General features: G+C 37.3%; 1 protein-coding gene across 1 annotated transcript; it reads left to right on the top strand.

The window, feature by feature from the left end:
• Positions 1-566: 566 nt before the first annotated feature.
• On the top strand, positions 567-18,980 carry RAB40B (RAB40B, member RAS oncogene family). The gene is made up of 6 exons (XM_070934463.1): positions 567-1,337; positions 14,136-14,196; positions 15,264-15,324; positions 15,591-15,668; positions 16,657-16,879; positions 17,648-18,980. The coding sequence occupies exons 1-6, from the start codon at positions 1,196-1,198 to the stop codon at positions 17,917-17,919; spliced, it is 837 nt and encodes a 278-aa protein (XP_070790564.1). The 5' UTR covers positions 567-1,195; the 3' UTR covers positions 17,920-18,980.
• The last annotated feature ends 1,261 nt before the right edge of the window (positions 18,981-20,241 follow it).

The raw sequence follows: 20,241 nt of genomic DNA, 5'->3' as shown, positions 1-20,241 counted from the left end.
ACGACTCCACTCAGAACTGTCTTTTACACGATATAATCAAAATGTGGTTTTCCTTCTTTCTGCCTTCATGAAGTGTGTAAACCTCGACGGTTATAAAACAAGATTTGCAGTTCACAATTGCTAATCTTAAATCCCGGTAGTATCGTACATTTTTTTTTAATCTTGATTCATCGTACTCTTTATTATGCTGAATCCGGAGGCAGGACAGTCGTACTAACAAGACCTTGAAGTTCGAGTCGGACGGAGCTACAAACCACGTTCCTGTACCTTTTCCCAACACATGCCTCGACCTCCGAAGTGTAAACTCCCCCGTTCCGCATCTCTCGCCCTGTGACAGACAGACGTGCCAGCCAATCCTGAGTAAGAAGTACCCCAGCAACTGAACTGTGGGGCCTCGAGGGGTGGGTCCGCGCTCACCAATAACAACAGAACTCTGAATTCTGGGCTCCCGCTGTACCAATAGCAGAAGTAGTGGGCGCGGCCACAGAACCTGTGCTCCAATGGGAGCGAGGGGTGCAAATTGGTCGGGACAATCTGACAGAGCTGCGCTCAGGTTGTAGCAACAACAACAGCCAGAGCTACTGCGACAGCAGGCGGGGGTGCCAGCTGCTGCCGTCTTCGGGAACACGACGGCGCTCCGCGCGAAGGCTTCTGAGTCTCCCTCGGTCGCGGCTTGTCCCAGCGCTGCTCATCCGCTGTCATGAGCGGTCTTTCCAGCCTTCTCCAATTTCGGTGCGCCTAGAGCAGCGCGGCGGGTTCTGGGCACGACTCCCGTCGGTTCATTCCTCGCTGCGGGCAGCGCGAGTCAAACCTGCAGCGCCAATTCGGGCGAGCTACCCACCCACCCCATGGCGCCGCTGGAAATTCGCCCTTCCTTGTCTCCGTCCCGAGGACGCCCGTCGAAGCTCTCAGGGTCTTGCCTCCCGCCGCCGTCCCCGTAAGAAAACGCCTCCGCTCCGCCTCGTCCAATTCTGCTCCTCCGTCGTCTTCTCTTATCCCAAGCTTGAAGGGGTCGTGATATCGGCAGCCCGTCGGGACTCCTCCGCAGAGTGGGCTCTTCGAACATGCCTTTCCTCGCGAGCTGTTGCTGCTCCTCGGTCCTCGGTGGCACAACTGGTGGCTCGGAGCCCCTCGTGGGCGCTGGGAGCTGATTCTCCGCAGAGACGTGGGGGGTGGAGGTGGTGGGGTTGAGAAGATGAACCACGTGGGCAGCCCTGTGAAAGCTTATGACTTTTTGCTAAAATTCCTCCTGGTGGGGGACAGTGACGTGGGCAAAGGAGAGATACTAGCTAGCCTGGAGGATGGAGCCACCGAATCTCCATATGGATACAACATGGGTAAGTGAAAACATGAATTGTACAGGTGTCCACCGCCAGCGCCTGAATCTCGAGGGTGAACGCCTTTCCTCTTACCTTTCTCCAACCCCACCCCAATCTACACCTGTAGATTACATAGCAAGGAAGGCAGTGCTCAGGTAGGACTGTCTTGATACCTGAGTCAGCCATAGCTAACTCCCACACCTTGCTTGACACTCAGCTTAAAACTCGCATGGTTAAAAACCTTCCTTCCCAGTTGCCTTGATACCTTTGCTTTAAGAAATTAAAAAATGTTAGCCTCTGGATTTCTTGGTGGCTAATCTGCCCATTTACTTTCGTTAAATTTTGCTACTGGCATTCTTTATATTTTAAAGGCTTCACACATTTCCCTTGTAGGATGTATAAACTGATCGTAGGAAAACGGAATTGTTGTCTTTTCCTCCATCTTAAGCTTACTCTTCTGGTGCTTTCTTTCCTCCCTGACTTGGCAACAGTAAAGGCAATAGGGAACAATGTGTGTGTTTTTTAAAAAAAAAACAGAAAATAATGTAAACAATTTGTAGAAACTTATTTGTCAAGGGAAGGCTCTAGACTTGGGAATTCAGTGCAGGAAAAAATAAGAGATTGTGTCAAACCATAAAATCATGTAATTGGAATGCACTATTTTGGCCATTAAATTCAGTCCAAATGAAAACATTTCTAACAGATGGCTCTATAGTCTTTACTTGAATACATCCACTGAAGGGGAATGCATTACCTTTCTGTGTAATTGGTTCCATTATTAAATTATTTTTACTATAAAAAAGCCCCCCCCCCCTTCAGTTGTAACCTGCCATCCTGTAATTTAAATCCATTATTCTGTATTCTGGAAATATACAGAATAGATCTTCATCTTCCTTAGTGAGATCTTTTTTCAGCATATTCTGGTTTCCCTTTGGATTGTATAAATCTTTTGCTCCTTTTCCTTTCAGCTATTTAAAGATTGTTATCTACTTTTAGTCTTGTTTTCTCAAAACTAATCAGTTCCAATTCCTTCAATCTCTCTTCCCATGATTCAGTTTGTAGTTGCCTGATCTGCCTTGTTGCCTTTCTATAAACCTGTTCTATTTCATTTGCATCCTTCTTAAACTGTGCCTAGGACACGATACTTGATCAATTTATTTTAAATTGGAAGAATTGCTTCCTGTGATTTGGAAACTGTACTTCAGTTGAAGCCATCTAAAATTGTAGTTGCATTTTTTGGTAGCCATATCATTCTGTTGACTCATAATTTAGCTTAAAAACAATTACCATTCCAAGATCATTTTCACAAATACACTATAACCAAGCCCAGTAATTATTAATTAATTAATTAAATCAGTATTATATTATAATAACATATAATATCCTGTTTCCCCAAAAATAAGACATCCCCTGATAATAAGCCCAATCAGGCTTTGAAGCGCATGCACTAAAATAACCCCCCCCCCATTACCCCCCAAAAAATATTTAACTGCATGCACAGGCAGTTCCCACCATTTCCTCTGGTTAGGGTTAGGGAGACAGAGCTGGAAAGCAGGTAAGACTGCAAGAGGAGACCCGTCTTGCTCCACATGCCCCAAAATAATAAGACCTCCCTGAAAATAAGGCCAAGTGCTTATTTCGTGGTTCAAAAAATATAAGATAGTCTTATTTTTGGGGAAACACGGTAATAGAAATAAATAGGTGCAAGCTTTAATTCTGCTCCTTTAATTGTGTTCTTTACAATTACCTACATAACCTATTTTTGGAGAACTTTGTGCCAGACTACTAGTTCAATAGTTCAGTGCTTTTTGTTGCTTTCTCTGAGCAGGCGGTATATATTTATTTATTTGAACTTCCTCCAAATAAGCCATTATTGTTGTTCTTCCCATCCTTCATTAACCTTAGCTAATTCTGAGCTTTAGCTTCTTGACTTCTTGAGCCTGACTAAGTGGTTCAGTGGCTAAGACACTGAGCTTGTCAATCAGAAAGGTCGGCGGTTCGAATCCCTAGTACAGGTCTCCTGTGTGAATAGGGGGTTGGACTGGATGACCTCCAATGTACCTTCCAACTCTGTTACTGTTACTGACTTATATAATAGTCATATATATCCTGTACTTTTTCTTGGTGATTTGTTCTTTTCTACCTTTTGTTTCTTGTTTTATTTTCAGACCTTCACCAAGCTTTTTTTTATCACCTTTTCTTCTTCTATTGTCCTCCAATTCCTTTTTGTACTGCGATTGTTTGTAGTTGTATTTTTTTTAAGAAAACCCATCTTATCTTTTCATGCCACATAATCCTAATTGTTATTATCAGTTTAAGGGCTGCCCTTGAAGACACTCAGAAGTTGCAACTGGTCCAGAATGCAGCAGGGCTCCCAGTATTGGGCTACCATAAGTTCACCCATGTCATACCTTTATTGTGCAAGCTGCATTGGCTCCATTTTCTTCCAGGTGAAATGCAGGATACTGGTTGTCACTTACATGGCACAGAACCTGGTTATTAGTGGGACTGCCTCTCCATAAGACTATCTGCCCATCCCAATAGATCAAATAGGTCCTCCAGGTCCTCTCCCTGAAATCTTGCTACTTAATGGTACTTTCAAAATATGTCTTTCTCTAGCTGCCCATATCTTGTGGAATACCCTCCTGCCAAAATGTAGGACATGTAGCCTTCTAGCTTTTCTGAAGGCCATTAAGACCTGCTTTTTACTGAGATGCTGAGATTACATAGGTAGAAAGTATGGAAGGGGCCAGCTAAGCATGCTGTGGAGCATCCCAAGGGGGCCAATTACAGCACAGGGTTTTTGTTTCATTTTTCCCACTGTTTTTATTGTTTTATCATCGTTTCATTTATTGGTTTTATTATTGTGAGTTACCCAGAGTTGCTTAAGATGGGTGACGATATAAATAGATGAATAAATATATCAGAATCCAGTTTCTTTTATAGTCTAGCTATATGTTTGCTTTGTTTTGGTTTAAAATTGGTAACTCCAGTACTATATTATCACTTTCCCCCAACTTCCCCTCTAATTATTTAAAGGCTTTTCCAACTTTTTCCAATTTAAAGTGCTATCCAACCATCCTTGAATTGGCAGAAAATTAGAAAAACATGAAAACTGCTGCCCCCACAGCCTATCCCTATCGCCTGACTCACTGAAAAACGTTGCCATCTTTATTGTGTATGTCGTGTCGCATAAGCAAAGCAACTGAATTCTCTGATTTTACTGTTCTCCCTCTTCTGCACATAACCAGCTAGGGAAAAAAGCATTCCCTAATCACGGCACAATGGCAGAGGTGGAGGTTTGTTTGCTGGATTCTGTCTGCTCATCTCTAGATTCCATCCTCTTGTCTTATCTCCATTCTGTTGTAATCCCAGCTGAATAAATTTTAAAGCAGTTGAATTCAATATTTCTTTTGTCTCTCTTTCTTTGCATGGGCAACAAAAGCCATTTCTGTATTCTAGCCAGGAAATAACAGGAGGATGGGCCCATCTTCATTACTCTAGTTCAGTGTGGCACTAACCTGGTGAAGCTGTAGAATCATTTACAGCACTGTTGGGTGGTTAGCTATTGAACAGTTCCAATAGCCACTGGCACAAAATTGCTATGTTTAGCACTTTGGAAAGACAAGAACAAAATGACAGATCAGGCTAACCAGGAAGAAAAGGTGACATACTCGCTTCAGCCTGAAATGGCCAGTAAGCACCATTATTGGCCATGTGACTTAGCCCTGAGTGTAATGAATGGAGAAGCTTAACAAGTATTGCACACCTTGCGGCTGTTACTGGATGCTGTCAATTCCAGAGGCAAACATTGCCTTTTAACCCCAGTATAACTAAGGATAACTTATGCCTATCTCATTCATGGGCTGAGGTGACAGCAGTGTCCTTTAGATCAGAGCAGAAAAAGACATCACAGGGCATCTTTGTGCCATGGCTAGCTGCAAATAAAGACACTGCATAAGTCTTCCCAACTGATAAAAAGAAAATGTCAGCAAGACAAATTTAGGAATTTCCTGGAAGATTAATGCATTGCAGAGTTTACCTATGTTAATCTAAGTACATAATATAGTTTCCTTTGCCAGTAAATCAAGTTATTCCCCCTACACTTTTTATTAATGCTTCGACAATAAAGCCAATGAAGCCAATATTCTTTCTGCTTTTCTCTAAGAGGCTTAACAGACAACCTTACAGCCACATTCCCTAATCCTTCTACAGTGTGAAAGTCTATATATGAAGCTCTTAGTTTGGGGATTTTATTTCCAGCCCCCTGAAATTCAATTTAAAGCCCTCCTGATCAAGTTCAGAATGTTTCTGCCAAATACATTTTACCAGTTCTTGTAAGGTGCCATTTGCAATACTCAGTAGCAAATGATCCCAGGGTCAAAATCTCTCCCAACATTATTATTATATCCAGTCATTTTATTTGAAATGTATATACTGTTTTCGCCAAGTAAAATATAGCTATATTATTAGGGATTCTTTGCTTATGTATTTCTGATTAATTGTTAGAAACATTATAATGCTTGTGTCCCTAAAATAAATAAATTTTACATGTACACTAAGTAGTAAGGAGAGGGGGGAGATGCAACATATTGCTCTACATTCAGTCCTGAAGAAATGAATTATTTATCTATTCTGGTTCTTGTTCCCTAACAGCAAACCTCTGCCAAAGAACAATTTTAGAAAGTTGCTTTTATTAAGCAAGGATTAATTTCAAAGATATTACAAAAACTTGAATACTTCTCCATTCAATAATGTGGTTTTGGCTTATTCACTAAGCTTTACTGTGATATTTGAAACCAGACATTATAATTCGTACAGTATGTTTATAATGGCAGGGACAGCCAACCATTCTGCAGCTGGGGATTTTTTCCCCCTTATGTTTGATGTTGAGTGGGCATAGTGAAGTAATGTTATTATGCATCTATGTAGAACACTTTTTAAGATGCCTTTTTTTAGGTTTATGAATTAGCCATTTAAGGTATAATAAGTCTATCCAAAGACTATATGTTTGTTTTTATTTCCACTGAAAATTGTAGAGACATTGTATTACCAGTGTCTGGTTATTTGCTGTTAAATTTTGGTAGCAGAGCCCCAGTGGCTCAGGAATTCCATGCAGTACATTAGTACTGGGTGCAAACCAGGGGTGGGTTCTACTTACCTTTACTACCTGTTTGCAATGGGGCCACACACAGAAGCATTCTGATGATGTTGGGGTCGGTGGGTGGAGCTTCCCGCCGGTTTTACTACCGGTTCTATAGAACCAGTGCGAACCAGAGGCAACCCACCACTGGTATGAACAAATCAGTATGGTTAGCACATTAAAACTTTATGTGAATTTTGTGTAATATACTGTAAATCTTAAAGCTATCTGATTTGTTTTACTCAGAGTGAAGAATTTATCCCAAGCATGTTTTTTTTCAGCTGACAGAGTAGTTCAATATTTTTGTTCTGTACAATAAACCAAAAAGGATAAGAATCAGAATGCTTTTAAAGCAAGTGTAAGGATAAGTATAGTACAAGACTAAGAATTCTTTGTGTTCAAGTGTTTCTGAAACATGGATATCAATTGGATGAATATTTTAGGCATTAGCACTGGAACATTTATTTTTAGTCCTTTCATTTAACCTGTTAAAAGAGTGAGAGGTACAAATACGTCAGATGCAGAAAACCAGAACATTTACAGATTTTGATTCAGAATAAAAATAAATTTGATTGCACTTCCAGGTTCTATTCAGCTGAGTTGATTATTGCCACTGGTTGCACTCATCAAAACTACCTGGAGGTAGTTTGCTGACTTCAATTTTAACAGGATTGTACCTTTTCAATTCAGCCGAAAGATATTATGCTATATATACCTGGACTTAAAAGGACGAAAACAGGGCGATACTGTCTTTTCTGACCAATTTCCACAATAATCTCATCTTTTAATAATATAAATCCAGCTTCCTCTTTATTCATTTAGCTATTTGTTTCTTTGATTACAGTCTACCTTTCTGTCAGTGAATACTAGGTTCCCAAGGTGGCTCAGTGACTAAGACGCTGAGCTTGTTGATCAGAAAGGTCGGTTCAAATCCCTAGTATAGATTTCCTGTGTGAGCAGGGGTTGGACTAGATGACCTCCAAGGTCCTTTCCAACTCTGTTACTGTTACTACATAAACTAGCTTTTATGGACTTAGATTGATCTCTTGCCCACATAAATACATCAGTGCTAAAAAGGACTTTAAATGGCATTGTTGAGGACTTCGGTTGACAGTGTATTTGATATTCCTGGTTATGTTATCTAAGGCATAACATGGAAAAATAAAATACTAATCCAATACCCCACAAAGGATTCTGCAAACTATTAACAGTTCTCAAGACGGTATAGCTACCAGCCTGGAAGATTTTAACACATGACCAGATAAATTTTGGAAGATAAGGCCACCCGTGTTTCTGAATTATAATAGCGATAGTTCATTTTCAGTAGCTGAACAGTCTGCTTTATAATACCAGTTATGAGGAATGTGGTTATTAGAACATCCTGCCTCTGGACTTCCTTTAAGTACCCTTAGCCACAGTAGAACTAGACCAGCATTTCTATCTTCTATGTTCTTGTGTTCTTACATTCCAAGAGAAAAGATTGAGCAAGCAAATCTTAATTTGGCTGTTACTTTAATTTTCTTTCAAAGAGAAACTTTTCATTTACTTTGAACTTGGGGGTTAAAGGTTTTCTGTAATACAGAAAGCCTTTCTTTCTGTATTAAATGTTTTCTATTTAAGGAAAAGGTATTATTTTATGTAATTTGCCACTCCCTACTATGTGCCAGAGGCCTTGAGCATATGGAACAATGGTAAAGGTGAATAGAGATGCTTAGAAAAGATGGCACTTCAAGAATTGTACTTCTCTTTTGTTGCATGAGGACAGCAAATGTATACATCAAGGATGGATAACTTGTAATTTGGAGGTTTTGAACTTCAGTCCCATAATCGCTGAACAGCTTGGCAAGGGATCAGAAATGTATCACAAGATGAAATTGTTGTATTTTTTTAAATTAGGTCACACTGGATTAAATTAATTAAAATCAAATAATGTTTGATTTATGGTACTTTATTATTATTATTTTTTACAAATTTGAATCTTTCTTAACTGGTGAATGTATATAATAAAATTTTAAGACAGATGAGAAATAGCAGCAAAATAATCTTCTCTACTTATGGCACACCATATCGTACTATAGGCACCGGAGGGAAGTTGCATAATTATACCATGAATGGCAAAATAAAGTTGGGTTTGCATTACAATGGCCCTTGGTAAGAAGAGTGGGAGGGATGAAATAATCAGGCACCATTTAAACTAAGGCTTTGCAATGTTTAATATGGAAAAAGTACTTGCCATCTAGCTACTTGATTGCTTTCTTAACCATGACTTGCTTTTAAAGTTATGTAAGATGTGTAATAATCTCTGACCGTTATCAGGATTTGTAGCTGCAGTGCACTGTCATCAAATGTTAGACTGCTTTACCAAGTTTTTCAGGTTTAACTTCTAAGTAATATGGCAGAGTTACGGGAAATTCATTTTTCATAATAAGCATATTCCTCCCTTTATATATAGTGAAATCACACAGATATTTTATAATTATACCAGTTGGGCAATTCTATACATGTCTACTCAAAAATACTTAACAGAATTTTATTTAGAGTTTGAATTTTGATCCCACATGCTATTTTTCAAACAACTAAAATATATATTCCATAAAGAAATGAGGGCTAAATAAATGGCTGAACTAAAAAAAAGCAGAATGTACAAATCATAGAAGAACTGAAGAAAGAACTAAACAGAACTAAACTAACAGCATCACAAAGCAAATAACAATACTATTGGCAAGAAATTGTAAAGAAGATATTCCAATTTTAGAAGCAAGGGCATCTGATGATAATTTAGTGGGGGCGGGAGCGGAATTGCCTTTCAATTTAATTTTGATCAAAAATGAACTAAGCAAGCAGAACTATATTATGTTTATTTAGGACCAAGATATAAATAAATAAAAATAAACTTGATTGTCGTTGTATGTGTATACACAGTATACACATACAACGAAATTTACTTGACACCCAAAGACCAGGTCCCACACACACAATCCCCAAACACACTCCCACCCACCACAATTCCCCACCCCTAAACCACCCAATATAATAGTGCCTACAGAATTTTATATAACATGCAAAGTTTCCGGAATATTTTTCAGAATCTAATTTTAAGTGTTACTGTAGGGGGCTTTTTTGGAGATAAAAAGATATAGGAACGCAGCTTAAAAAATCTGCATAGATCACATGAATGTACTTAACTATTATTTCAAAAGGACATATACAGAATGTTCATTACCATTTTCCCAGCATGGACTTGAGGGCATCATAAAGCAATTTGAGATACATTTTTGTATCAGAATAATATCCACATTAGGGACTGAGGAAAATATATGGCAAATAATCTTTTTAGACTCACAGCTGCTCTATAAGAATAATAGTGTTAGTTGAGAGATAATGATTTACTGACCAAAAATCATTCAGAGGGAATCCAGGTTACTCACATAGTAATATTTAGCTGTCTTATTAAACATCAATATATTTCACACTATGTTATTTCAGAAATTAGAGAAAATAAATAATTAGAAGTGATTTTTTAAAATTAATATCTCCCTTCATTTAATTGGGCATCCACAGCATTGCACTATGGATTCAGGCATTTGTAGCTACAGAGGGCTCCTAAAGACTTGTGTGCAGCCTGTAGAACCCTCCAATAACTGTGTATTCAGTCACTTCCAATTCTTTATAACCTGAAGGATATCATTTTGCCAGGATTATCTCTCAGTAACTACTTCCCTGAGTTTTTATAAACTTATACTTATCTCTTCAATGACAGTATTGAATCGCTTTTGATTTTTCTAGGCTTCATAATCTCGTACCTATAATAGCTGAACTTTAGCTTCCTTATTAGTACTTCAGTAAGCAGCCTGTTTTTACTTATTTAATGCTTGAATGATTCTGTTTTTGTAAGGGAGCATATACATTTAATAAATAAATAAATTCCAAATGAGGTTCTCAGCACCGCAATCCAAAAGCATAAATTTCTCCCCAAAGTTTACCAAGTTATAATTTTAAATATGGCATAAGAGGGCAATTGTTAAATATACTGTGGAAGCCAATTAATTCTATTTCATTTTAATTCAATGTAAATAAAATGAAAGTAAATTATTCTCTCCCATCTTATTACTCTGTAGAACACAACTCTCAGCATGGCATTCAAAAGCCAGGTTCAGTTCAGAAAAGTTGCACTCTTTTCTGTTTTTCTATTTACCACAAAGATTTCATTCTCAATTCTACCAAAGCACAAAAATAAGGAATGTATATTGTTATAAACAAAAACAGAACAATACAGTACCACAGCAATACAGTACCACAGCAGTGAAATTAATGATGATGATTATCCTCCTTAAATCAAAGGCATACTTGATTTTGATGGTTTTAAACCTTTGAAAAGCACAGAAATAGTCCGGGCCAAATATACCAGTACATCCAGAGGCTATTATAGACAAGATCTGCCTCCTGGATCATACCTTGCAAACCTCTTGTAAAAGAGTCCACCAGTAAGCTGTCCCTCTATGTTCAGATGGACGAACAAAATGGCAAACAAGTACCTGATACAATTAAATGCATATATTCCTGATTTCATGTGGCTACAGCTAGGAGAATGCATAAATAACAGAATAACCAATAGTAATATATGGGAATATAAGGAGATACTAACAGTTGCAGTATACTTGCCAATGAGCTCTCTGAATCACCATTTTTCTCTGCAAAACACTAGTTTTTCTTATCACTTACACATATGTGTAATTGAACCTGAGCTTGTGTAACAGAACACACAGTAATACCACAACTTCCTGATGAGATCTGTAAGATATCCTTGGGGCAATCATTTATAGCCAAGTCCAAATATTCAGTCAATGAAAATGGGCAAATCTACGCAGTAATTTTACAACAGAGTAGGGTTTTAACAATGCTCTCATTTCATGGCAGACCGTGGTATTTTTCAGTACTTTGAAAGATAGAAACATTGTAATATCATGTTAAGAAGGATGACTTGAAAGGAAGCCCTAATGCTGTTAGCCAGGGGTGTCAAACTCGCATCGTCAAGTTGTTGTCACGTATCACAACTTTTTCCCCTTCGCCAAAATGGAGGTAGGTGTGGCCAGCACGTGACTCATCCAGCCCATGGGCAGCAAGTTTGACACCCCTGATGTTAACTGAATCAGGGTAAATAGCTAATGGACTGCAGTCTTAAAAGGTGTCTTTTACCCTACATCAGAAGTAGGCAATTTGTGGTCTGTACACACAGCCATTTATAAAATCCCATAATGTGCACAACCAATATTTAGTAGCAAAATAGCTATTTTTGGCAATGTAAAATAGTTGGTCTCTTGTCATATTTGTATATCAGCTGAATATGTTTTCTAAAAAAGTGAAAAATAGACCTTGTCCATTAAGGAGATATCATCATCCAGCTTACTACAACCTGGCAAAGAAAATTAAATGCATCCTGTAGCAGAAAATGTAGCCCATCTGCATCTTCATTAATACATACAAGTATGGTCATTCTTCATGCAGCGGTTCTTTTATAAAATTAGTTATTATGTTGGCTAACCATACTTCTAATACAACTATGTTTTAATAGTTAATTATGCAGAGAGTGTTTTTGTCATGTTATCTTTTCAGAATCATGGTGGGTGGTACGGTACTATACCAGTGTTGCTACAAGAGAGAAAGAGATGACATTTAAAAGGGAACTGTATGTGATCCCAGTGATTTTTACTTGAACAAAAAAAAAAAAAAACCATTTAAAGCATGCTCCACAATTCAACTAATTTAGATTGCAATTCTGTTGTTCTTGGTGGGAGTGTCTTACTTAGTAATAACTTAATAATGCATTCTGTTCAACAACAGGTGCTTACATGCTGTCTTATGGGCTACTTAATGGTAGGCTTGGTATTTAAAAACAAAATACAGTAGAATTTATCACATTATGTAAAGACAACAATTCTGGATCATAGAGAGCAGTTGCTTTGCCTGTGATCACAGCTAGTATGATTTTCATGAAAGATTTTGTACAGAAGTCCATGAGAGATTACCAGCCACTTAAAAAGGGTGATAATGACTAAGTATTGTATGAAATTCATAACTGATGAGCTATTTCTCAATTTAAAAATGTATTTCTGGTCATAAGGCACAGGTATGGGCGTGCTATTTTAAATGGGAAAAAAATTCTGCTAGTTACAGCATGAGTCAAACATCTACTGGCTCCTCATTTGTTATTACAAACAATTACAGATGCAAATTGTCTCAGACTTGATATAACTGGTGAGTGTGCAGAATTCTGGAATGTGAGCAGTTCATCATATGTTAATGTAACCATGGCTAATACCTTATTGGTCTAGAGAACTGAATACTGGTAGTCCTTGACTTATGGCCACAATTGGGCTCAAAAATTCTGTTAAGTGAGACATTTGTTACGTGAGTTTTGTCCCATTTTACGACCACAATTAAGTGAATCAGTACAGTTGATAAGTTAGTAACCCAGCTGTTAAGTGAATCTGGCTTCCCCATTGACTTTGCTTGTCAGTGAGTTCTATTTATACCTCAAGGACTTTAGGTGATGCCAAACTATGTTGTATTTTTAAGGTGTCTTAGTAATACTCTGTTATTTCAAGTTGTGTTTACTGATCTCCTTTATCCCCAGAGAAAATGTCCCTTTCAAAGAGTAGGTCTGAATCTGACCAACAGAATATGTCTATATGGGTATTAGGATACTAAAAACAATGCTGTGGACAGAAGTCTTATTAGAATTCCTGATTTGCAAAGGACTCTTATGACTCAGAGGATCCAGCACTTTCTGCAAACATAAATATTTGTTCAGGTTCAAGAAAGCTGAGGCTATAAACTAAGGGAGAAGATTTTAGTGCTATACTACTTAAATACAATCTGAAATATTAACCCAGGAGAGTTTATACTGACTAATTTTTTTCTTCCGTTCAATTGTGTCCAATTCTTGCAGACTGCCTGGCCAATTTTTTGCAGTTTTCTTGGCAAGGTTTTTTTTAAAAGTGATTTGGCACTGCCTCCAGCCTAGGATTGAGAGAAAGTGACTGGCCCAAACTCACACAGCTGGCTTCACGCTCAAGGTGGAATTAGAATTTACAGCCTGATGCCTTAACCACTACACCAGATTGGGTTCTACTGATTACATACAAATCTTTTAAATAAATAAATAAGGTGGTATTGGGGGGGGGGGCGGATGTTGCAAAGCTGTTAGTTCACCCCCATTCTACTACAGCATAAGAAAAAAGAAAACATGGAATATTGAAATATGTGTCCAGGAGATAAGCAACATCAGCTTTCATCAAATCCTAGCACAGCCCTTAGTGTTTTAGTGGCACCTCTTTGCAGTGTATTATTGTGATATAAATGTATTTATAGAAATTAGTCCCTTCCATTGGTATCATTAATACATACTAAGAACTATAATTAAATGCATCTTATGTACAGCAAGTTTAAATATAAGAGAGCAAACACTTTAATCTGATACTATATTGTATTTCCAAAGATCCTTGAATATTTTTCTTTCCTCTAATAGAGTTTAGTTTACTTGCTTGGAGACATTTCAAAACAGAGAAATAGAACTGGATTTTTTAATTTAAAAATCTGATATTATTATATATTAAAAGATTTTGTGCAACATTTGCACTATTTCAACATAATACTTCACTCTTTCTCTTCAGGTATTGATTACAAAACAACAACAATACTTCTGGATGGCCGGCGAATAAAGTTGCAGCTCTGGTAACTACTTTGTTTGGATTATATTCTGTGTTGTGGAAATTATTTATATAAGAAACAATTGCACTTGGAGTATAAACTCACGTGAGTTATGTAAAAACTCAGTAGATAGCTCTCATCCTCACCAAAGTTAAGTATGGGCCACTTCTAGAAACTGATAGGATGCCTAAGGAGGGGTGGGAGTGTAATAAACCTTTACTTAATGGCTACACTGAACTGTGGTCACAACAGGAGGACACTTTTATCCTAGCTAAATATTATTATAAATTGGATCAAATTATTTAGTCAGCTTAATGAGATATCAATTTTATTTGTTCCGAATATTTCCTAAACAAGCATGTGAGTGGGGCTTTATACTGAGCATTAGACAGACCAAGGACAGGATCACCCAGAGGTCTTTCAAAGGATTATCTTTAGTGCCACTCACCAATCTTTCACCCAACAGAAAAGACCAGCATAAATTGGGCTGTCTCCTTTACTGACCTCCATTCTACCCCAACAAGAAGCCTTGCAAATGGGGCTGACAATTAATTAATGTAGTCCTGTAATGTAAGGAAGATGACGGTGGATTTCCCTGGCTTTGATTTCCATTGCACCCAGTATCACAGGAAAAGCAACTACCAATCATGCCCTTTAATGTGTAACGTGGTAAGGCAGGCTTGGATGACTGTTTAGAAAGATGGGTTTAATCCTGTGATCAATAGGTGGCAGGCATGGCTAAAGCATCTTCTGCACTAGTGATCTGTTCGATGGATTTTCTCTGCTGATAAAGTGAAAGGGAGTGATTGACAGTGAGTGAGCTCTGTCCTCAACTAGGGCTGCACACAGATATACACAGAATAATCTATAATGTATGCATTGATCTATATTCAAGTATCTTGTTTTCAGTTTTGGTAAATTGTTGAATATTAATAATAAATGTAAAATGATAAATGAAGACAAAAGGCAAATTTGAGAAGTCATTAATATGCATTTGTAAATGAGGCAACTTAGTGAGACAATTATTTATAGTACTTTAGTCTTAGAATGGAAATGACTTTATTTTTAATCATATGCGGTATCATTTTCAGGGACACATCTGGACAAGGCAGATTCTGTACCATATTTCGTTCCTATTCCAGAGGTGCTCAGGTAAGCAGACTGATCTTTGAATTATATCAGTGAGGCAGAGAGAAATGATAAGAATTGCCAGGGGAAGCAAAGTGATAAATGTATTGTCCTATTTTTAAAATGTGTATGCATTTGTGCTGAATATAGGTAACTTTTTACAGAAAAGTTCAGATCTGTTCAACACTACTTCTTATAATGTCATTAAATATCATTACACAAGATTGTACGATGCATATTTAAACTTACCCATATGTCAAACTAATTTTAAATGGATTTCATTCACCCAGGGTGTGATACTGGTATATGATATAACAAATCGCTGGTCATTTGATGGCATTGATCGGTGGATAAAGGAGATAGATGAGGTAAGATATCGAATAATGAATATAAATATTTACCTGAATGGAAAAGAGTTCTGAATTTAGGATACCACCTAAATTACAGTAATTTTAATTAAAATAAAATGTAGCTACCAGGTGTAAACTCAGTCATTGTAGCTTGTAAACAATGATTCATGGTTTTGTTTTGTAAACTTGGGCAGTTGTGTCAATAAAACATACATTTTTAATTTTTTTGTATATGGTTGTATGGATGGACAACTCTCTAAATTACTGTGGGTGGACAAGAATAGAAATTTAGTAAGTAGAAAACTAAGAATGCTTAGGACAGTGCTACAGTTCCTAGAAAGAGTCCTAGGGCTGTACAATGAAGCAGAATTTTCTTTTTACTTCTAGAAGTGGTCTGTCTTCAAAGATTTTTCCATACAGTGGCTTGAGGGTCAATCATTTTCATCAACCTTAAGTTCTCCCCCTTTCCTTCAAAGTTTCTGCTGATTTATGGATTACCCTTCCTCTCATCAGTGTTTCAAAAGTGGTGCTAGACTTCCTTTCAGGGAAGCAAGACATTCTTGGAACAGGTGATAATTGGATCTGGATTCTAAATGCTTCTATTTCTTCAACATTTAGGGAATAGGAAGTGGTAATTTCCTACCTGTTCTCTCTTCTGCAGCCCATTTCATTTTTCTACCCTTGAATGTAGCCTGGACTGTGTATTACATTAAGCCATGCTTAATTTTATCATGGTTTGATGAATAAATCACAAATTGGCCAGAATCATATTACACATGAAGGTATCAATCATGTTTTAAAATCAGACATTGTGTATATACAATATTTAAGATAACCCCAAACAACCACCTTATGATTTTGCATATTAGTGAACCTAGTCCACATACTATAGATAAGCAAAGTCAGAAAATGGAGCTATCTTGAATAAATGATGTACAGTTAGTCATTTTGCTGAAGAAAACGGGTATAATTTTGAAATTAACATTGTTCTGTTTCTCTTTCTCAGCATGCTCCTGGTGTACCCAAAATCCTGGTTGGCAACCGCCTACATCTAGCCTTCAAAAGGCAAGTGTCTACTGAGCAGGCACAGGCTTATGCTGAAAGATTAGGCATGACATTCTTTGAAGTAAGCCCACTCTGTAATTTCAATATCACAGAGTCCTTTACAGAACTTGCAAGAATAGTGTTAATGAGACACGGAATGGACCGGCTGTGGAGGCCAAATAAGGGTAAGCAACAGAAATGAACTTACTTTTTTCCTATATATGCTAGTTATATATTTAGTTAGGATGAAAAAAAATTACAAAAAATATTTTGGTACATACTTGTGATTTAATGTCATAACCAGCACCTAGCAAATGTTTCCCATTTTAAGTTGAATAATCAGAAATTACTCTATGCATTCCCCAAATAAGATTGCTATACAGCAATTCCTGGTAAACCTGCTGAGTTCATCATGCCAGTAATTTTGCAGAAACACCACCAGAAGGGACTCCAAATCCCTCACGCCTGCCTCATCCTACTCCATGAAGATAAAAGGCAGACCAAAGACAAAGCCAACAGGAGCATCAGCAAGCTAGGCTCAGCTTCATTTAAACTTCACCCTTTCTTTCAAAAGGAAAAGGCAAGGAAGATGTGGAACTGCAGAACTCTTAGCAGTTCCACTGCCACCTTCCTTTAATGAGGAAGGATGTGGTATAGATAAAAGAAGAAGCAAACCAGGTTTTCAGAAACGCAGTCATACTATTTTTATCATTTTAGTGTTGGGAGCTTTTTTAGGGGACTCTGGTCCAAAAACATCTGCAAGGTTATTTGTATCAAGGAAGGCAAGCCATAGTAATGGGAAGAATCAGTGCAGGATTAGGGTGGTACTTCAAGAATAGTGAAATCAATAAAGATAGGGCTGTTAAAACTTATACAAAGTTCTAGCTGTGTACTGCCACCATGTGGCTGTTAAGATCTTTCTAACATCTAATGTTGCTTGTTTTATGTTTCAGTCCTGAGTCTGCAAGATCTTTGTTGCCGTGCCATAGTTTCCTGCACGCCTGTGCATCTGGTTGACAAACTTCCACTCCCTGTTGCCTTAAGAAGCCATCTCAAGTCATTCTCCATGGCCAATGGCCTAAATGCTAGAATGATGCATGGTCGTTCTTATTCTCTCACCGCCAGCAACAATAACAAAAGGAACAGCCTGAAAAAAGCCAAAATCATCCGTCCGCTTCAGAGCCCTCCAAAGCCTTGTGTCAGAAATAGTTGTAAAATCTCCTAAGCTATCTTTGGAAATCTTTGCCCAGCATTGTAAACACAAGGACTAATTCAGTAGCTAAATCTATTGTATCAGGGGTGGGTTCTACTTATCTTTACTACCGGTTTGCAGCAGGAGTGTGCAGGAGCCATTCTGCACCCACGCAGATCAACCATGATGATGATGTGGCGGGTGGGCGGAGCCTCCCACTGGTTTTACTACTGGTTCTATAGAACCGGACCGAACCAGGAGCAACCCACCACTGTATTGTATGTACGTATTGCTTTGCAGGAACAGGACAAAAGAAAAAATATTTTAGAACATTTGTTTTTAATAATGCTGCTTCCAGATATATGATGCACTCTGTGAAAACAGAGGAATGTGAAACTTTAATGTTGGATTTTATATATATCAATTTTTTGATGTGCATGAAATCTTTGTGTATTTTATAAAGGGAATAATTTATCACAGTACTGAGCTTTTGTGTCACTGAATCTCAAAAGTGACTTAATTTTTAATATTGCTCAATTACTACATTTTATTTGCAATTAGAATGAAAGTCAATTGTAGATTCACCTAGTTTTAAACAACAATGTATTGTATACATTGTAAAAGATATAAGTAGTGACATTATTCTAGTATTGTTTCAGTAGAGCATCTGATTCTGGTTTTGTAGAGTTTATTGAGTGATTCTGAAGCACGACTTTTGAGCTACTAATGTAATATGCACAAGAAATTGTCTCATCCATGTATAAAACATTTGATAAAGTTTTTTGCTATGTTTCAGAATTAAATTGTGGATTATATGCTTATTTTTCTGGTAAATCTACATTTTTGTATTAGATATTCTAGTGATCGTTATATAGTGAAAAAGCCAAAGACATCAAGACATATTTGCTATAGCCTAAGAAAAAATGTAATTTGAAAAGCTGCTTTATCAGGAAAGGACACTATTATTTAAAAATAAAAATAAATCCTGCAAAGTATATGTGTGTTTTTCCAACTGAAATATTTTATCTTCCTTTCCCAGCTTTTGAATGCTTTCTCAAATCTCTATTCCTCTATCAAAACAGATGTTTATTATAATTTGTTTGCAATAAAGGCCAGTTTCCTTCCATTTTCAAGACAGATAATGTTTATTATTTGTTTGCAATAAAGGCCAGTTTCCTTTCATTTTAACGTAAGTGATCAGAAAGACTTGAAATAAATAGCCTGAATTATGCCATAAAGCAAAATTTATTCATGTTTTTAAAATAATGGTGTTTTCAATCAGGCAATTTATATTGCTATTGGTGAACAAATGCAACTATCATGTTTTCTCTCTCTAATAAATTTTATGGTACAGTAAAATAGTGCTAAGAAAATATGACCTACAAATGACTTAGTTACAAATGAAATACAGTACATTTGAATAGCTTTGGGTGGTTTAGAAATGTATGAAAGGAAATGCAATGAAATTACTGCAGATAGGGATTTTTTTCCTGTTGATTTTTAATTTTAAATGGATTTGTTTTTCATATAGTTTTGCTTCAATTTTCACTTTGATTTCCTTTGGGGTCTAATTATTTATAATACTATACTGTATAGCTGCAGTTGCTATTGTTGCTTAGTTTATAATATCTTTACTGGGGAGAGATTTCTCTAATCTATATGTGCTATATTTCAGTTTTCTGCTATCATTACCATTTTTCATAAACACAATGAATTCTTACATGACATATCGGTAGCAACTAGCATTCTTGTTCTTGTCACAGCAAAATTACCTCATTATATTAAATGTTTTTATCAGTTTTGATTCCCCTCAAGTCCTGCTGTGCTACCTCATTGTAGTAGTGGTGGTGGAGAAAATAATCCATAGAGAGTTGAGTGAATGACAAGGGAAGTATACAGATTAATCCTTATGTTAAACCACTTCTTAGTTAACAGTTCAAAATTATGACTCAACTGAACAGAGCATTTAAGACCAGTCCATGAACTTGTATCTTGCACAGTCCTGTAGTCACATGATAGCAATCCAGGTGCTCATTTACCAGGCTTCTTATGACATTGCAACAAGTCATGATCAAGTGTTTTGTCATTTGCAACTTTCCCTGTCAGCTTCCCATAAACAAAATCAATGGGAAGCTGACATAAGTCACTTCTGATTTTCCTCCCAAGGAGCCCCACTATAGTGTACAAGATTACAGGGATTTTGTAGTGGCACAGTGGTTAGAGTGCAGTATCTTAAGACTACTTGCTGCCAGGAGTTTGATCCTGAAGACACTCAAGGTTGACTCAACCTTCCACCCTTCTGAGGTCTGTAAAATGAGGACCCAGATTGTTTGGGGACATAATCTGACTTTGTAA

The sequence above is a fragment of the Pituophis catenifer genome, unplaced genomic scaffold (genome assembly GCF_029215685.1).
Source record: "Pituophis catenifer annectens isolate HBS135680 unplaced genomic scaffold, rPitCat1.0.hap2 SCAF_2, whole genome shotgun sequence".
Lineage (NCBI taxonomy): Eukaryota > Metazoa > Chordata > Lepidosauria > Squamata > Colubridae > Pituophis > Pituophis catenifer.
The sequence above is the reverse complement of the archived record's forward strand: the minus strand, read 5'-3'. Positions and strand labels throughout refer to the sequence as shown.

Excerpts from the sequence above, each read along its gene's own strand:
- RAB40B (XM_070934463.1), top strand. The coding sequence starts at position 1,196 with ATGAACCACGTGGGCAGCCCTGTGAAAGCTTATGACTTTTTGCTAAAA. Across the intron at positions 1,338-14,135 it reads TCCATATGGATACAACATGG|GTATTGATTACAAAACAACA; the intron begins GTAAGTGAAAAC and ends CTTTCTCTTCAG. Across the intron at positions 16,880-17,647 it reads GCTGTGGAGGCCAAATAAGG|TCCTGAGTCTGCAAGATCTT; the intron begins GTAAGCAACAGA and ends TTTATGTTTCAG.